This window comes from Mangifera indica, chromosome 16 (genome assembly GCF_011075055.1).
Source record: "Mangifera indica cultivar Alphonso chromosome 16, CATAS_Mindica_2.1, whole genome shotgun sequence".
NCBI lineage: Eukaryota > Viridiplantae > Streptophyta > Magnoliopsida > Sapindales > Anacardiaceae > Mangifera > Mangifera indica.
In genome coordinates this window covers 1,505,660-1,525,474 of record NC_058152.1, presented here as the reverse complement: position 1 = coordinate 1,525,474, position 19,815 = coordinate 1,505,660, and the positions used below count along the sequence as shown (strand labels likewise).

Here is a 19,815-nt window from a genome sequence, read left to right as displayed (position 1 = left end):
TTCTTTCTCTCCCTCAAACAACCACCTTTGATATTGCTTTTTTCATTTACATTGTCATTGGTAAACATCTCACTTATGGGCTATTCCTTAATCAGGTTAAATTTTTTCACTCTCTCTAAGCTTGCTTTTCTCTCTTCAAAGACAACATTACTTGTATACTCTTACCTTTCAATTTTTTACATTCCCACTATACAATTCTTACTCTTTTCAATTGATGTCATTATTTCATCCACTAATAATCTTGCCTCACCTTCGAGATCTCTCATCAACTCCAACTCACGAGACCTTCCATCGCCTTTGCCACCTCGATCACCTCACGCAAATTCCCATCCAATCTTTGTTTTATTCTCATTGACTGCACTTACTTCATTTTCTTCCCCACTCAAAAACTCAAATTAGTGTAATTGATTTCATGACTTTAGTTGTTGATCTATATGCCTCAACAACTCTTTTGGAAGCTCTGAGAAAGTGAAATATGTGTTATTGACTCATCCAAACTTAACTGCAATGGAGTGGAACTCAAAGATTGAGTTGGTACCAATGCCAATGATTGAGTAGGAACATAGGTAATGATTGAATTGGAATGAGTGACACTACTTCAGATGTTTCCTAGCTAGATCATGGTTTAAGCTCCCTTATCTCTCCTCTCTCCCGCAATAGTTACCCTCTCTTATCACTCCCTCCTCCTCCCTCTCTCTTCCTCTACAATATCTCTTGACACCATCATCACTAATCGTGTCTTCATGGACTTCTCCCTCTACCCCATTGTTTGTCTTGAACATGACTCTTTATACATCAATTCCACCCCTTGAGGCCACCTTGTAATTGGCCTCAATAATACCAAGTCCACATTAATGTTTAGCGTTACCTTGGTTGTGATTTGACTTATGACTTGGAACAATTTTGTCTTTTTCATTTTTTTCAAATTTTGGAAAAATAAAAAGTAACTATTATATGCTTTTACAGTTAATTTTATGTTTACAAAGTTGTATTGTAGGTGGAAAAATGTTAATCATTTTGACTCTCTCTATCTATCTTATCTATGGGTAGAATTTGTGAGTGAGTATCTCCAAGTTTTAGAATCTTCAATGTTAGATTTAGAAAAAGTTTCATCTATATTATGAATTTAACCTACCGAAATAAACATAGAAACTAGACTTATAATTTTTGATCTAATGTTTATCCAAGACTTTATCCATCATCAGGCCTTGTCTACGCAAACCGAGCTATCATCCCTAATCTCATCTTTAACTTTTCACTTTCAACATTATTTTCATTATATTTTGATTTGGTTTGATTTATTTCTATCGGAGTTTCAAAATCTATTTATTTTAATTACATGTTTCTGTGCATAAATTTGAGTTTTTAATTATAGGAAGAAGATATTGAGTTTTTTTTAAACAAAAAAAATCTTATATGAGTTAGACTGTTTTTTTGGGTTGAATTGACTATATCAAAAATATGAAACCCGGTGTCCAACAATAACTGATTTTGTAACCATTTCATCAAATAAGTTTAGAATTTGAATTTGATATGTTCTGGATAAATTTGGAACCCATGTTCTTATCCTAGGCCCCCCCTCCTTTGTCATTTAAGTTCTACAAAATTAGCTAGGTTAATGTAGGCAGGCAGGGGAAAAAAACAAAATAAAACAAAACAAAGCGTGCTCTAAACTGTAAAGGAGAAAGAAGAAAGAGTCAAATAATAACATGTTGGATTAAAGGAAGTGTTGGGATTGGGTGAGGTAAAAACTCTTTACCACAAAGCTAAAGTAAAGAGAGCAAGAGTCCAACAATATTAGAAACACAACACAACACAGCCACACTGGAAGGGTTAAAAGGAAGTGATTGGGTAGGGCAACAGTGGAGTTGCAGTTTTGCGGAGAGTGCTGGTTGCAGTGCAACTGCAGGCGCACAAACACAAAACAGTGTCGAGTAGAGAGAGATAAGAATAACTCAACTGAAGGGAGTCATAGTGAGGAAAAGAGAGAATCTGACACACACTAAAAGGACAAATGCTGTGCTGTGGACCAGCATTCCAACACTTTACTTCTTCAGTTGGTCTTTTTTTCAAGGCTGAACTCTTTCATCTTTGATTAATTTCTTATAAATTTACTTTCTTCAAACAGTTTAACCTGGGAATTTGAGATTTTCAGGGAGATTCGAGGCAAATAAACCGACGTCAGATTCAACATAAGCATTTCTCGTAAATATCTCTGCATATTTTCACCTTCTTTCATTGTCTTACACTTGAAGTTGCATTAAATATAATTAGTTAGATTCGTTTAGGGTTTGCAGAGAGCTGAAAAGCGTGTGCCAAAGCACACACAGAGTGGGGAGAGGCAATTATTAGGGAGCTGGACCAATATGCAGGCTATGGAAGAGAACTAACATGAAACTGTCGGTTGTTCTGCAAAACTGGTCTTCTCTATTACTCACCGCTGCCTTTTTTTAGTCTTCTGAATACCAATAAGAATCCATTGTTCCTTTGTAGATGGATTTCATGTGGCTTGATGGGTGGTAGGAAACACAATTCTCTCCCAAATCTTTGTCCTTTTAGCGTCTTTAGCTCTCTTTCTTGTTTTAACGAACTTCCCTTAGTCTAATTAGATTCTAGATTTCCCTTAATCAATGCTTTAATAAACCCTTCTTTGTATTTTCTTGATGCTGCACTTACTTTCTTCTTTCTTCGAATTTACCGTCTTCACTGCATCAAGTTGAGGCATTTGGGGCCCATATCTAAGCTTCATCTCCTGTTTCAGTTTCAAAGATGTTTCTTTTCTTGTTATATGTTTTGGGTTTGTCTGAATTGAACACTTATAATCCATCTAATCTCCTTGTCCATCTACTGCTTAATCTTTTGCTTACGTATATCTAATAGGGTTGTTGTTAGTGAAAATGGGTTGGTGGGTTTAGCACCAAGAACGTCAAAATCAGAAACAAGACAGCCGAAGAGAAAAAAATTTTGATCTTTGGTTAGATTGATCATAATTTCTTTGATTAAGTGGTTTCTTAGGTTAGCTGGTGTAAATTAGGGTTGAAAATTTTAGGAAGAGATCATCAATGGATGCAAGATGATGATGGTGGTTTAAGAAGATCCTTTTATAAAGGGATCGAGGCGGCTGAGGTGAAATCGAGAAGAAGATCATAAATCCAGATTAATGGAACTGAGAGACCAAGATGCAGAAATAGGGATGCCGAGTTCTTTGGTTTATAACAGGGCTTCTTCTTCAAAAGTCTCATCAGCAACAATAAATTCAGCTGGGGGAGAAGCCAGAAGAGATCATGGTGATGCTATCTTCAATTCTCCTCGAACCCTAGATCAGCATCCTCTTCTTTTTTCGCAATTGAATCAGCAACAAAATTTTCATAAGCAGCACAAAAGAGATCTAGATGTTGATTCAGATCCAGTGCCCACCGGAGATGAACAAGTAGCTAGCAGATCAATCGTGGCAACCCCCAGACAAGCACAGCCACCGCAAGCACCACTGCAAGCAGTAGCTACGGCCATCGTGCCGTCGATCAGATACCGAGAATGCCAGAAGAATCACGCTGCAAATATGGGAGGTCACGTGATGGATGGCTGTGGAGAATTCATGCCAGGCGGTGAAGAAGGAACCGTCGAAGCCTTAAAATGTGCAGCTTGTGAATGTCACCGGAATTTTCACCGGAGAGAAGTTGAAGGCGAACCACAATTTTATGCACCCACTAGAAACAACACAAGTACAAGAAACACCATGCTTCTTCATCATCATCACCATCATCAACAGCCACTACAATATCAGCCTCATCATCAAAGATTCCCTTACAATAATCCCGCAACGACTGTTTATGCACCCATGATGATGAACTTCGGCGGAGGCGGCGGGGGAAACAGTGGAGGGGGCCCAGCAGAGTCTTCAAGTGAAGATCTCAATCTGTATCACTCTAACACTGCTGGACAAACATCAGTCGTGCCACAGTCAACGAGGAAGAGATTTAGAACCAAGTTCACTCAAGAACAAAAAGATAAAATGATGGAATTTGCAGAAAAATTGGGATGGAAGATGCTGAAACAAGATGATGAACAAGTGCGGCAGTTTTGCTCTCATGTGGGAGTAAAGAGACAAGTTTTCAAAGTCTGGATGCATAATAATAAACAAGCTTCTAAGAAGAAGCAAAATGAAGAATAAATTACAGATAAAATCCATTGATCACTTGTAATCATCTTCTTCAGATATAATATTATTTACTGCAAGATCTTTCTTTCATTAGGGACAATTTTACTTTTAAGCTTTGTGCAGATGATGAACATGCTTCATATGTGTCAGTTCTTTTAATTCCTTTTATCATTTTGCTGGGCATTTTATGTTCTTCACTGTTCCATTTGACCATAGATGAATCTTAATCATCTTTGAAACCCTACCAATAACCAGTCAAAATTTTCTTTGAAACAGCTTCATTATTAAAGCCCTGGTAAACGGATCTCCTCTAAGTTTTTGACAGTGACATGATCTAAATCCCAAGGTTTTTATTTTTTTTATTTTTCATGGTTTAAGTATTTAAAATATGGTTTCATAACAAATACATAAAACGTATCCCAAAAGTCTTCTTCCCTGTGGAAACCACTAGTTGTTATGGAGATTGATTTCCATAAACGAAACAGAAGATGTAAAGAAGAATTTCATATCTTAATTAAGCATGGTCACTAGTGCAAAATGTTGACTTAATTCCGATTCCACAGTTTATTTTCTCTAGTTTGTGGCCCAGCAACCATATGCCTTGAAGGACACATATCCTCCATAAACATGAAAAGAGATGAGCATCAGATCACAGAAGTGTCTATTAAAGCAGAAAATTTTGAAGGGGATCCAAGAATAAGCCTGGCATCTGCTGGTTCATTATGTATTTGAGATGAAAGTAAGATTTTTTTTTTTGTATATATATATATATATATATATATATATATATATATATATATATATATATATATATATTAACCCTTTCTCTTCTTGATTGATTACGCTCCAAGTTTATAACCCTTTTTCTAGAATTCAATATCTTAGTTAAATCCAAGAGCATTTTTCTGTACTGAAGCTTCTATAATTCAATTTTTCACCAGGTATTTTTACAGGAAATCTTAATATTCCACTAATTTTTACTAACCCTTGGGTCATGCAGTTATTTAATTTATGTGTTAAAATATGAAATTTGTTGAGAGGTAAATCTAGCATTCAAAGCCTGAAAAATATGAAACATATTTTCATTCTGTATGTTAACAGCCCACCCTATGCTTCAAGACTTATAATTTTTTATTTTCATAATAGTAATATAAACTGAATAATTTTGAATTAAAGATAAAATAACATTCAATCATATAATGATATATCATCTGTATATCCCCAATTATATATTTAAAAGTGTGTACGCAAATTTGGAATTGTTCCCCTTATGCAATTTGCACCATCCTAGCAGCCTTGATATGAAAAACGGGCAGTATAAATTAGCCACCAGGCATTGATGGCATCACCAGAAACATCCAAACAACGAAGTTAAAATTGAAAAAACCCATTGGAGACAGCTTTTGCCTCTCATTTCTATTTCAGTAATGAAAGAATTACAGATTGCAGAAAACTATATATGTATATATATGTATGTATATAGATATATTTTTATTAATTGTAAAGGCTGACTCACATGGCGGGATGTGGCGGGTGATCTGCTGCAGCAGTTGAAATCACTCTCAGCTCACAGCCAAGAAATTACCCCATCTTGGCTCCAACTTCTTCGGTAGCCTTGGATGCCTTATCTTTTGCATAATCCATGGCTGTTCCAGACATACTTTTAGCTTCATCGAGCGCATATGATACGTCTTCTTTTCCATGTTCCATGGCTGCTTCCATGCTCTCTGCAGCCTTTCCTGAGCCACTCTTCACTGTCTCTTTTGCATCCTCTGCGCTTTCGGAGACTGAGCTCAATACCCTTTTGCCTGTAGTTTCCATTGTCTTTCTGGCCTCATCAGACTTCCCTTCTGCATACTCTTTCGCTTTGCTGAATCCATCGCTCGTCGCACTGGCCGCCTCGCCAGCCTTCTCGGAAACATAACTAGCTGCTTCTGAAACCATGGAAATCGAAAACAAAATTTAACTTTAAAAATCTGTACAAAATTCTAGTATTATTGTGTATGAATTACACAAATGAAAATGTTAAAGGTACCAGATGTTCCCTTTTCAGCATCATTCATGAGTTCTTCAGCTTTCGCTTTTGTTTCCTCTTTGTCCATTCCGAAATTCCTGGGACAGCACCATGCCAACATTAGAGATCAAAAAACATCCAGAGTTTCCTACTTTCTTTTGGTAACCAGTTTTGTTTTAGTGTAATACAGTGTGTATCCATACTAAACACCCGATTTTGAATTAAAGATAAAAAAATAATTAATTATATGATAATATATATAAGAGTATATTTATTTATGTATTTAAAATGTATACATATAATATTACTCAATGTATTGTTGGAATTAAACCAAACTGGCTTGACTCAATTCAGTTCAATTTGAATTCATTTATTTCGAATTGAAATCAATTTAAGTTAAAATGTTTGACTTGTTTTAAAATTTAGAGAGAGTTCGACTTGATTTATCCCATGAATTAGGTAGATGACTCGATTTAACTCGAACTTTGTTCATAACTCGATTCAAATTATATAAAGTAATTTTTAAACGATGTCATTTTATTATTGAGTTATAAATTCGAATCATGAATATAAACAACATATCTGAATAATAGTTTTGAACTATAAATTTGAGCTAAACTCGAATTGAATTATTTTTATTCAAATCGAACTTGAAACACTTTTAGTATTGGCTTGACAAACTCAAATCGAGTTTATTCGAATCGAATTTGAATAAAAAAATATTCAGGTTCGGCTTCGTTCGTACCATCTCCTTCCTCGTTGTATAATAAGGAAGGTGTATAATAACAGGGAAGAAGAAGGTATATAATAATAAGGAAGAAGAAGGTGAGATTAGTTACCTATGGAAAGTGTCTTTGGCCCAATCAGACCATGACGCTGCTGGGGTTGGTGCAGCCGTGTCATACTCCTCATGGTGTCCAAACGCCACCGTGGTTGACACCATAAACAACACCACACATATCAACAAAATTTCTATTCTCTTTCCCATCTTTTCTTCCTAAAGATTTTAACTTCGCACCTATAATTTTAACCTTTTATGCATCTGAATGCCAATCTTGCTGTTTATATAATGGAGAAGACAAAGTCTTTGATCTGAAACGTGGCAGTATTTTGATGGAATTTTGCCACTTGTTTCTCTCTAAGAATCGTGTTGGCCGTTTCTGTTGCATGTTGCTTTTATTTGTGTCCTTGTTTCCACGGGCTTTGCGCAGCATCCTCAAATTCAATTTAATTTGGGATTTGCTCAGCATCCCCAAATTCATCTTAATTTTTGCACATACAACTTTATCTTTCTTATAAAGATTAGATTCAAATCGAATTAAACTTAAATTTAAGTTTAACTCAGATGAAAAAGAGTCAAATTTGAGCTTGCCAGCTGGAGTTTAACTATAATGCCATACCGAGCCGGCTTCAAACTTAGTTTGATATTATAACCAAATAAAAAATGACTAAAATGATATCATTTTAATATACATTGATCAAAATAATATTATTTTAACCGATTCAAATAAAAATTTTCAAACTCGTTATTTTGACGAGTCAAACACCTATTAAACTCTCGAGGTCAAGCTCGAAATCAAATGCTTTCGAATTTAACTTGTTTCGAACATATTTGAGTCAAGCTCGAAAACAAGCTTGAATAAGTTTAGTTCAAATCCAGCCCCACTTCCTGCACATTTTACACAAACAAGCAAATCATTTATTATTTTATCTCTGTGCTTTAATGGATATTGACATGAAATTTCTTTCAGACATAATCTCAGGAGCTGATTCACCCGCAAGCAATCACTCATTCATGAGTTATTATAAAACGAATTCAATGCCTCACTGTTAAAATTTCACTCCTGTGTAAAATGGAGTGCCATCTTTATCTAAGAAATGCAATTTCCCGAATAAATAATGGAATCCTGAGCTGAGGAGATTCTTCCGTACAAAAATGAAATGTTCAGACTAAGACTTGTTTTTGGGCTGCTGAAGTTTAATTCGCTGGTGATGCTCTGCAACTTTATAATCGACGACCTCTTTGAGCAGCTGGGAATCCAGTACACAGTCTGGGCGGGCATAAACGGCTGCTTGAACACTGGCAACGAGTTTTGCTATTTCACGCCCAGAGAACCCATCGGTCTTCTTGGCAGCCTCTTTAAGGACATCTTCGGACAAATCTTTTATGGTTATCTTCTGTGGTCTTTTCTTGATCAAAAAGCTCCATTTGGATGCACTGTCATCTTTGTCAGAAAGGTATTTGTTCAAGTAGAGTTTCAGCAGTTTGAACCGCTCCTCCTCTCCAGGAAGAGGAAACTCAATCACTTCATCAATGCGGTCAGTAATGGCACTGTCAAGATCTCCTGGCCTGTTGGTGGCAAGGACAAGAACTGTGTCTCTGGACTGATCCCCAGTTCGGAAGAGCAATGCGTTTAAAGCACTTCGCTGTGCTTCACTCATATGTATGCTATTACGCCTGCATTAGATCAATGGAGGATTACAATAAAGCTGCTGTAATTTGAGCTCATATTAAAAAAGTGGAATTCATACAGATTAAGAAGCAGACTTTGAAGCCTGATATATCATACAGAAGACTTTTGCTGAAACATAATTAACAGTACTGCCGAGCTATTTCAAACATTTTTCATCGAAGAACTTGATGCAATATGCGAGAGAAATTGGTAGCTTACTCGCATAAAAATGCATCAGCCTCGTCAATAAAGAGCAGCAAGCCTTTTTTTGACTTCTTTGCCCAATCAAATATCTCGTGGATCTTGGTAACAGCCTGTGCACCAAGGGGTGCAACATCTCCTCCTGTCATCATGGCATAATCCAGGCCCTGGGGTAAAAGACACAAGGATCAAGGCAAATTTCAATGAATAAATATGATTCTTTGCAATCCCTAAATCCATTCACTTGGTCAATGCAAAGAGCTATCATAAATAGCATAAAAATCCAGAAGAAGCTTATAGTAAAACTTTTGACAAAAAGTTGCTGGCTAATTCAGCCATTGCCAAGTGGGCAACGGTGAGCCTAGGTTGTTAAGCGGTGTCACTTAGGCTTTGTTTTTGTTTTTCTCTTTTAATACATACTTACCAAAAAAAAAAAAATCAACTGTCATGTCAAGGCAAAATGTGCAAGTCATTGTGTTGAATATCTTCATTCATTTCTCAAAAAAATTTTGGAATACTGTAATATTGTTCGCATTTTATAAGACTGCTTTAGTGATTTCTGGTAACATATAAATAAAAGCAAAGGGTCTTGCAATCGGCTCTCCCTCATACCAACCTTGGAGGAGGGATCATTTAATTTGAGAAAAACTAAAAGAAAAATTACAACTAGCAATCTTTGATGCATTAATCGATTCTATGCCTCCTAAATGTTAACATAGGTTCATATGGTGCTTCATGCTTGTTTGTATCTTGTATAGATTAGTCTAATCCAAGGAAATACTCAATGGCCAGTGACAGGGTAGACCATATATTTAAGTGAAATTGACACAAATGAATTGGCACAAATTACAAAAAACAATCAATTGAACCATTAGGGGACCATACCGATTTTCGAGCGATCTCTCTAGCAACCATAGTTTTACCAGTACCAGGGGGTCCATAAAACATCATGTTGCGAAAGGGTGCCTGGTGGATCTTGGTGTTTGACGTAGCCTTAGCAAGATGCTCTATCCTTCTTTGCAAGGAAGGATGGAGAATTATACCTCCATTATGCTTTTTAAATTCAACAGACTCCGTTGCTCCAGCTGCTGTCCTATTACTAAGCATTTTGTTCCTTGCTTGAGGCAACAGTCCTGACCATGGAAATTTACCAATTGATGATTCTCGAATAAGTGAGGGCTGTCCCAATATCCGGTTAATATAGCCCCATGTAACTCTGGCACCTTCTCTGTAAACAGAGAAAACAGAACAATAAAAAAGAGTTCAAATGATGACCCAAACAACCATGAATCCTCATTAAACATGTTTTTAATGACTATGTGAATCAAAGAGCTTAATCTCAATTGTGCTATGATATTATATGAAATTAACTTTCCTTACAGAAGTTGAAACTTTCCCTACTGAAAATTGAGTTGATGGCCGTGAGGAAAGAAGACAACATACCTAGTTGTATAAACTCCTGCAGCCAATGCAGTGGCTCCTCCAATTGTCATAATCAACTTATTCCTATCTGTCAATAAAGTCCTGAAACCCTCTGCAAATTTATTAAAACAAAAAGGTTAGGCCTGATGCAGACTTTCATAAGATGCTGACAAACTAAAAGATACATAACATAATATGCCATGGGAAAGAACACAGCAGTTTTTCATGTTAAGTAAGATATAATGCTCCACTAATCACCTCATGTATCATATCAAGAACAATCAGTTATTTAATTTATGGATCACATGATGTAAAGCAATAAGTATTGCAAAATGCTCATCAGCTTCTACAAATAACTGAGAAAAAAAGTGTCAGGCAAAAATGACGTTAAGTCATCAAATAGTTTAAAGGAAAATGAGCTATGACAAAATTTGGAAAAAGATATTTCACGGCAAAATTCTATAATTATCAATAAGTCATGAACTTCCTAACATATAACTTCAAAAGACAAAGATACTTAATAGAAACTTTACAGCATGACAAAATTCAGGCAACAGTAAACATGTATACAATTTATACCTTCAATGTGACTAAAAGTTGTATTAATTGCAGCCAGCCATTTGTCTCTTTCACCATTAATCCGTTCTATAAGCATTCTCCGGTTTTGATGCTCAGTCAATTTTGCTTCATGGGCCCGGCCTTCAGCCTCAGCCATGGCCTTGACTCTTATTGTTTCCCTTTCTATTTCAGCCCTTTCTTTCTCGGTATGGCGCTGCTGAGCCTGAATTTGCTCTTCAGTAGCGCGTCTTGCTTGTTCTTTCCGTACAGAAGATTCCTCTTGCATTTTAACCAATTCAACATTATGCCGCCTCTGAGCCTCATGATCGGTCTACAAAGAAGACAATGACATAAAATAAAAAGTTTTAACACCAGAAATGATTCTGATTTGATTACAAAAATTAATGTCAACAATAAGAATCACAGGAAAAGAGATTAAAACAGCAGCCTATTCAAACTGTGTTGAACCATAATTTAATTTATGTTAAAACAAGCAAAGAATGTCTTATTACAATCATTTCAAGGTTTAAGAGAAGCAGCAGAGAAGAAGCTGGAAATGAAGTATAACAGGGTACACAGGCTGATAATCAAAGTAATGACTAGTTTCTATAAAAGGGAAGATTTAACACAAACTTGTCAAAATAAAATATTTCTAACAGAAGCTTGTAAAAGAGGTTATTCCTAACACCTGCATTCTTTTTCTGGCCAATTCATCTTCATATCTCATCTTTTGAGCCTTTGCCTGTGCTTCTTGCTGCACTAAATTTCTATGTTCTTCATATAATTTTCGCTGCCTGTCCTGCCAATATAAACAATCATATAATATGTTCAAATACAAAAGACTGAGAAAATAAATCTTAACAAATTTACAACAGTATTGATCCTAAGGACTGGTATATGTGAGGACATGCAGCATGTCCCACACCTGACTATTCCAAGCATGCTGAGTAATATCTGATGCAACATGTACATCAACCTTAATACAAACATAAATGGTCAGATCAATATCCTGTATGAGGAAAATTATAAATGTTCTTATACGAGCTAGTAGAATAAGTAATAGCCAAAATTCATATAATTTAGGTGGAAATGAAGCAAATTACGGAAAATTTTGTGTAATTCTGAATGGGTAGAGTATTCACAGTGCCAACTGCCAACTAAATAAAAGAGAGTAAAAAAGAGTAGTAGGCGGTAACAAAAAGATCATTTGCAGAGAACAACAATCTTTCAAACACAAAATGCAATGGCTAGCAATACAAAGAATATATACATATATACACACAGAATAGGTAACTAACACTACATGCAAAATGTAGTAAGGCACAGAAACAAAACTAAAATTTGCCAGCAAGAGAATGAAAGTTTATAACTCACAATATCAATTTGGGATTGAATAGCTTCATAATGAGCTTTTTCAGCTTCCAACTCTGCCAGTCGAGCTTCTTCCTGCTTCCTCATAACTTTAAAAACCTGACGGCAGAGAATCTATTTTCAGCATTTATCACTAAAAACCATAGTTAGAATTAAATATTCAATAAAATTCTCATTCTGAGTTTCTCCAATGGAATTGGTGAGCACTGGCTGGCTCCACACTAATGATATGAATAAAATCCTAACCTGAACCGATTAGCTAATTACCATTTACCATACTTATAGACTGAAACACAAAGGGAACAAAATCATAAAATATGATTAAAAAAAAAAAGACCTCTTTGGCATAACGAGAGCTATTGATTTCGCGTAGAGCTTTAGCACCTCTCTCCAAAGCCTCAGGATCGAATCCCGATCCCTTTGGCTCCTCTACCTCCTGAGATTTCTTTGCATCCGTCTGGTCATCTTTACTCGTTGAAGTCTGACCATAAGAAGAGAAGAAAGGGAATCGAGACGGCGCGTCAGAACAAGCACGTTTTGAAGCTGTCGACAGGGAGGCCGCTGCGGCGGCCACTGCTAAACATGAAGATAGTCTTGAGGCAGCCATAGGATAACTACAACAAATTAAACTACTTATTTCATGAAATTTCTGGTGGTTACTGGTTAAAGATTGAATTCAGAGTCAATCTGAAATTGAAGGGCTTTCTGTGGTTTAGTGTATGGCGCCACAGTATAAACCCAGTTGCTAGGGTTTAAACGGATACTGTTGGGATTGCTTGGGGAAAAAGTCCACAATGAAACGGCAGCGGATTGACAGAGAGTCGGTATGGGTCTAAGTAAGAGTTGTTTGGCTGCAAGGGGAATTATGAACCTGTCCTGATTCCTTATATTGGACTTTGGGCCAAACAATTCGTTTAGTTTTTATAATTATAGAAATATTTTTCAATATTTTTTTATTTCAATCTACAACAAAAATAAACCTAAAAAACTTTTGGGTGAATTTAAATTTCCACCCATTAACTTTTACAAAAAACAATTTCTCACCATTGTTAGAATCCGAAGTGAGTTTTATCAGCGTAGAGACATTCTCGATAGTTTCACATTATATATTAAGGATTAATATCAGTTATACTTCTGAAATAAAATAAATAATAATTATTTTAATTTAGCAATAGCAATCCAAAAAAATCTTACTTATCTGGGTAGATTTCTAAAAAAGTTACACATTTTTTGACGAAAATACTGTTAGGATATTTTTTAATTTCTAATTTTTTTTTCTAAATTTATGGAAGAGAAATGATATTTTTACTTTTCAACCATTAGTTTTTCCAAAGGAAACAAGTTTTTGGTGACATTTTGTAGTTTTTTTTTTATTTCAAGGGGTGAAAATGTTGATTTTCAAAATCTTGGATGGAAAAATAACTTTCTCAAAAGTATAATTATGTTCTCTACACGAAAATACTCTTTCTTTTTTTTTTTATACAAGAGAAATTTTATGTGTACTCTCAGTTTGAATACAAACGATTATTTTTTATTATATGATTGAATATTATTTTATTTTTAATTCAGATTATTTAATTATATGATAACACATTTTCATTGATATCTGCACATAATTTTATTGTTTATACAATAATAAAGTCAAAAACCCAAAAGAAAACTCATAGGAAACACAAACATTAGACTGAAGATGAAACTCTAGTAGTATCACAAAACGATCCCTCTCATCTTAAGAGGGCATGACTAACCCATAGCATGATCTAGGCCTATTTTTTTGACATAGTTTGTTATTGTAACTGTTCATGCTAGATTCACGGGTCATAGGATTGTGTCAAGGGCTTAGGGTAAGGCTCACAAGTTGGTACAATACGACCCATGAAAAAATTAAAATTAATTGAAAAAATATAATTTGGTAGGCTAATCTATAAAAACACATAACTGACTTGTTAAAAACTTGTGAAGACATGACATAAAAGGTCTTAGGTTATGCCACGTGTCCTTCAATCTTAATAGATTGGTCTGGTCAGAACTTTAAATATAGTGAGTTACATCAGAGCCGACCCAACATAACCCGACATAGTCCATCATCATCTTTAATGGATTATGATAGAATGTAATCTCATCAACTTTATTAATGGAGATAGATGGTGGGTGAGAAAATGCCATTCAACCTTTTTTTTTTAATATAAAAAAATATTTCTAAAATATACAAGGATTTGATTGCATAAGAAGGTTATTCCCTTCATCCAATTTATTATCATGGCTGTGGAATTTATCTCATATGGGTGGAAAAAAGTATTGATACTTGATGACTTATTAATTATTTTATTTTATTTTATTTACTATGCTATATTTGATGCTTAATATTACAAAATATTAACTATTTATGAATATTTTGTTCGTAATTTTCCATATATAAGCATACAATAGGTATAGAATTTTTTAATGTGTTAATTGACATTAGTTATCTTGATTAAACATTTAACTTTCAATAAAATCATGTGTATCCCGTCGTTAATATTTTTAACGATAAAAGTTATAAGATGGTTGACGGCGAGATTTTTTTGATTAAAAATTTTTAATAATAGAAAATATATTTTTAACAACCATTTTTCTATCGTTAAAATCATAAATTTCTTTGGTTTTAATTATAATATAAATAATTAGACGCTAAAATTATGAAAAAAATACTTATAACAATGGGATATTACCCTCTTGTTATTGCTTCTTTTACTAAAACTAATATTTTCTGTAATGAGTTTTAAGTATTTAATTAAATTATTAGATAATATGTTATCTTATAATTGAGTAATTTTGTATTTTCCCTGTGTCTTGCAAAACTTGATGCAGGTAACATGCTCTTGTACAGTTATGTGAAAGATATTATTTAAAAGCATATTATACACATATTTCTTTTTTCAGAAAATGTTGTGATTTTTGGTCCGATGAAGTTCCATCAGTGTACAAGAAACAGTCAATTCCATTGATGTCAAAATCTTTACAATATTTAAGATTGAGACTAAGTTATATATTCTGTTCTTTCCTGTTCATCTTTATTATAGTATAATCCTTCATGAATCATTCGCCGTAAAGATTGACGAAGGAGGAAAATCAGTATCACATAAAAAAATGACAACATAATAAGGTATAATATACAGTTTTTTACTTGAAATTTGAAGCTGAGAAAGAAGAAAATTATTCATATTATAGAAACATTAAATTAATTACATATATATAAAACTTTTGATGAAGACTGAAGTCCATCCTAGGTAAAAGCTATATCAATTTATTTATATCTTGCAGCTCCATATACGACAGTGTGCATGGCTGAATCTCTGTAACTATATATTAATTCCAGAAATCTGCTGTTGAGTTGCATGGTTAGTTATTTATCCTGGCTACGTACTAAGCTTCAAGTCTTGAGCCTTGAGCCTTCATCAGCGAGCCTGCAAGGAAAATAAAGCAAAGTTAAGCAATATAATGGTGCCGCTAGGATCCAAATATGAGATTTAGATCTCATGTTGGAAAGTATAGACATTTTATGTGAAATTTATACGGCTTTGGGTTATCCAATCTCCATAATTAGTTTTTTGGGATGTGGTTCACCCACAATCAGCCGACATGAGCGTCTTCACTAGATTTTGGAGTGTGGTTTATCCAAAATTTATATATTGAAAAGCAGAATATATAATGCAACCAAAAGTTAGGTGAAGACAGCAAAAAATGATGATAAAGATTATGTTTGGTTTACAAGAGAATCCTCACATGGGAGTTGATTATGTGAAAAGGGTTAGATTGGATTAGACCTGATGTGGGGTTTGCGTGCATGCAATCACTATGCAATACAGTAAATATGATAAGTAGTTATGTGAAAGAGGGATCAGTTCGGAGGACCACATAAAGCAATATAGCTTTACATACTTCTCCATTCTACACTGTCTCTTGGATTCAGATAATGGGAAGACGATGATCAGCAGTTTAAACAGACACTCAAAATGGGGTGATAATAATGAAGTAAATCGTTTGCATTAGTTACCGTGGCTGCTGATAGCTCAGTTTTTGGTTCCATTTGAGCAATAATTGGGCTGGGGAAATCTTCCAGCTTCAATGTCAGCAAGATCCTTAATCAGCATATCATAGTGCTGTTTCACTTCTTCAACAGACTTGCTCCCCTCCAAGGCGTTGGCAATTTTCTGCCACCGGTCGGGGGTGTCTTTATCATAAACGGCGAGAGCCTTTTCGAACGTCTTGTTTTGAAGGTACGACCAGGCCGAGGCTGCATAAAGGTAATTGAAATTGTTGTTGTTGGATGCCATGAGTAAGCAAAAAAGGGAGACTGGGGAAGAGCTAGAGGGTGTTATAGTCAAGGATTTTGGGACTTGCCGTGGAGAAAATATCAACCCAAGAGCCTCCTTATATGCTGGAGGAATATTAAAGGGGTGGTGGGGTTGAGCCAGTTGGTCGAATATATCCTCTTAATTAAGGGACAAAGAAAAAAGTGACTGTGTCACCTCAGGAACCACAAAATGTATCAGGACAAAGGAACTAGCATCCAGCGAGATGAATGAATAACTATCAAAGGTTAAGGAATGGCTCTATTTACCAAACAATATTCCTTGATCACATATATCTCTTGTAAGGATGGACTTTTGGATGTTTAGTCATAACTCAGTTGGTGAAGATGGATTACTTTTGAGTTATACGATAATACCAGATGCAGAAGACTTATTATCGCGTATGGTAGAATCGTTGTCAACTTTTTTCTCAATAGTAGGAGTTCGGCAGATGCGCGGCAATGGACATTTTTTCTCAATATAGAAAACAAAAACATACCAAAATACATAATTATGAAAAATATAAAAGATGTGCATTTAACTAACTTTTTAGTTACATTAAGGTATGTGTTCAACCAACTTATTTATCAACTAATGATCAAATATATAGTTTTAAACTTGACAAAACTAATTTTTTGAGTTTGTCGATGATTGGAGAAATCAAAGATAGAGAAAAGATAAAATTTAACACGTCAAAAGGAGAAATTTCAAAAGTCGGAGAGAAGATCAAATGAAATTAGAATTAGAATTCAAAATTGTAAAAAACAGTGAATATGAAATCGATTTTTAATGCATCTGATTCAATAAACATTATTTCCTGGTCATTACCCATGTTAAACAGTGGCCATAAAGGCTATATATTCATTAGATAATTTGTGAGGCCATAAACAAGAAAAACTTCTGTGAAAAATCTATTTACTCTCCTAAAATACCAAAATTTCAAAAATTTGATGGAAAACTAATAATTTCTTTATCTATTTTCAAAGGAAATTGCCACAATTTCCAAATGAGCCTTAGCTATGATAAGATGGCAGATGCCTTAAAGTAATATTTTAAAGGGGAATTGTCCTTTGGTAGGGCACCGGGTAAAATTAAATATACCAGCGTCTTTGTCGCGATATGCGGTGGTGAAAGCTGCATGCCAACAAATAGTTGAGTCACTTCCCAAAAAGAAGATAAGGGAGATGCGGACTGTTCCTTAATGGCACTGGTAAAGCAGGGACCCATGTGGATGGGGGCAACAGGCCAGCCAGACCCCATAATCAATGAGCTTCATTTTCTTTGTTGAAGTGGAAAGCAAGGAAGAGGAGAGGTTGGGGAAAAGATTCGTCAATCTTTTAGCGTTGGTACTGTCAACAAGTTTGATTTATGTTCAAGCTTCCGTTGTTTGATATGCTTCACTCTATTGCCGACAGAAAAGTAAAGACTTCCTGAATATCAGGCAATTTGTTCATATTTTTGAAAGGCACAGGGATATGACTAAGAAGGTTTAATTTTATCACAGCGATTTGTCTTACAATTTGTCCAGAAAGGAGCCAGTAACTATAGATACATCTGCAACTGCAAATTAAAAAAAGCAAATGATGACAAAAGATGGTGTAGCTGAACTGCTTAGCGGGACTTGAGGGGACAAGCTATGAACATGAAATAGAAATAAATATTGTGGCCCTAGAACTGATTATGTCTGTTAAATGACTTGTCAATCTTTCCTGCGTCATGCCCACTCGGAATCCTTCATCAACCAATAATGTGATTCTGAAAATTTAAGACCTTTAGGAAGTAACTTTTATCCGAGGTTCGCCAACTTTAGGGCAGTACTGGGCGACCAATGGAGCCAGTTAGATTAGAGTAGTGCTGGATTCTAAGATAAGGTTGTGCTTAAGGGTCAATTGGAAAACCATTTTACTTTATATTCAGTTCAAGCCAACTCGTATATTTGAATGGGTTGAAATTCTACTCATTTAATAAAAATGAGTTCAACCTTTAACTCAAATTTTACTCATTCAATTTTAGCTGAAAAATTCAAGCCCTAGATAAGAAGTTTTATCTTTAGTCATTAGTCAAGAATTTTATAAAAACAAGTTGGTTGATACATGGTTTAGTATTCCCTTAATCTTAATCATAATGTGCTTTTGACGTCATTGAAAACCTTGGAAGCTTGGTTGGTGGAAGGATCACTCCAACATAGAGTGAACTCGATAGGATATTTAAATAATATATTATTATGATTTTAAATATAAAGTATGAAACTTAGATCTTACATTAAAAAAATATAGATTTATAATATGAGGTTTATCTGACTTTAAGTCATATAATTTCAACATCTGATTATTAAAATATAATTATATCAAAATTCATATTATTTGGTATCAAAGTCTCCAACACATCTCTCAATTTCAAGAAAAGAAGCTACTCGCTTGTTCAATAAAATATGGACACCTAGTTCGCAGAAGTGATCAAGATCACTACGTAAAAGCCAGATAGGGTTCATTTGTAGTCTCGTGGTGATCATACAAAGTTCAGATTATCCAATAAAATGTCGAAATGTAGCTCGCAGAAAGGCGGTCATAATCAGTATGCACAGAATGCACTTAGACGCTTGATGTATAATCTGTTGGCTTCATGCAGACCACTTCAAAAGGAAGGTCTCAGCGATGACGATAATGAAATTCAACAGTGGGCTGTGGGTGTTTCCGCCATTTTCATTTAACCTCTGGGGCACATCTCATGACGTTTGATATATTCCCCCCACTCACCCTCCACTAAAGATATTGACTGAATTTCTAGATGGAAAAGACAATTGTTGCCTGTAATATTTGTATATTCTCAACCCTTGTGATAATATATTGGCAGATATACAGATACATATACACATATAACTTCTTATTCTGCCTGCCCAACAACTTTAGTTTTGCAATGACGAATCTCACCCGAATTAAAGTTTTCTTTTGAGAGTGAACTAACTATACTGAGTAAGTAAAACTTTTGATTTAGTGATTGAGTCTATAATCATAACATTAAATAAGTTAACAGTTTAATTTTGATATATCTTATAAAAAAATTTAAAATAATACCTTTTATATATAAAATCTCACTATTATCACTTAAACTATCTTGATAACTCCTGCCTAGCAATTTGGTTGCATTGAGGTAGACTGATGGGCAACCCCCAGTGGAATTGTCACGTCCATATTTCATTATTGGAATATGTAGTTGCTTTCCGAGCTAAAAAAGCTGAACGGAAAGTTAAATTTGTGATCCCCGTGTGGAACTTTTGTTGTTATCTTCTGTGATCAACTGGGT

General features: G+C 34.8%; 3 protein-coding genes across 4 annotated transcripts; 1 reads left to right on the top strand and 2 right to left on the bottom strand.

Moving 5' to 3' along the window:
• Positions 1-1,878: 1,878 nt before the first annotated feature.
• Positions 1,879-4,252, top strand: LOC123198657 (zinc-finger homeodomain protein 6). The gene has a single exon (XM_044613393.1). It carries the CDS (start codon positions 3,161-3,163, stop codon positions 4,169-4,171), a length of 1,011 nt encoding a protein of 336 aa, XP_044469328.1. The 5' UTR covers positions 1,879-3,160; the 3' UTR covers positions 4,172-4,252.
• Positions 4,253-5,536: 1,284 nt separating this feature from the next.
• LOC123199703 lies at positions 5,537-7,230 on the bottom strand. The gene is made up of 3 exons (XM_044614744.1): positions 7,013-7,230; positions 6,195-6,271; positions 5,537-6,093 (listed from the first exon to the last, which is right to left on the bottom strand). The coding sequence occupies exons 1-3, from the start codon at positions 7,159-7,161 to the stop codon at positions 5,741-5,743; spliced, it is 579 nt and encodes a 192-aa protein (XP_044470679.1). The 5' UTR covers positions 7,162-7,230; the 3' UTR covers positions 5,537-5,740.
• Positions 7,231-7,943: 713 nt separating this feature from the next.
• Positions 7,944-12,962, bottom strand: LOC123199708 (ATPase family AAA domain-containing protein 3). 2 transcript variants are annotated; one of them, XM_044614757.1, is made up of 8 exons: positions 12,516-12,962; positions 12,182-12,277; positions 11,496-11,606; positions 10,829-11,138; positions 10,271-10,361; positions 9,713-10,055; positions 8,846-8,994; positions 7,944-8,631 (listed from the first exon to the last, which is right to left on the bottom strand). In XM_044614757.1, the coding sequence occupies exons 1-8, from the start codon at positions 12,783-12,785 to the stop codon at positions 8,124-8,126; spliced, it is 1,878 nt and encodes a 625-aa protein (XP_044470692.1). In that variant the 5' UTR covers positions 12,786-12,962; the 3' UTR covers positions 7,944-8,123. The 2 variants fall into 2 exon arrangements, with proteins under 2 accessions (XP_044470692.1, XP_044470693.1); XM_044614758.1 differs by having other exon boundaries at positions 11,496-11,601; positions 12,516-12,959.
• Positions 12,963-19,815: the final 6,853 nt, after the last annotated feature.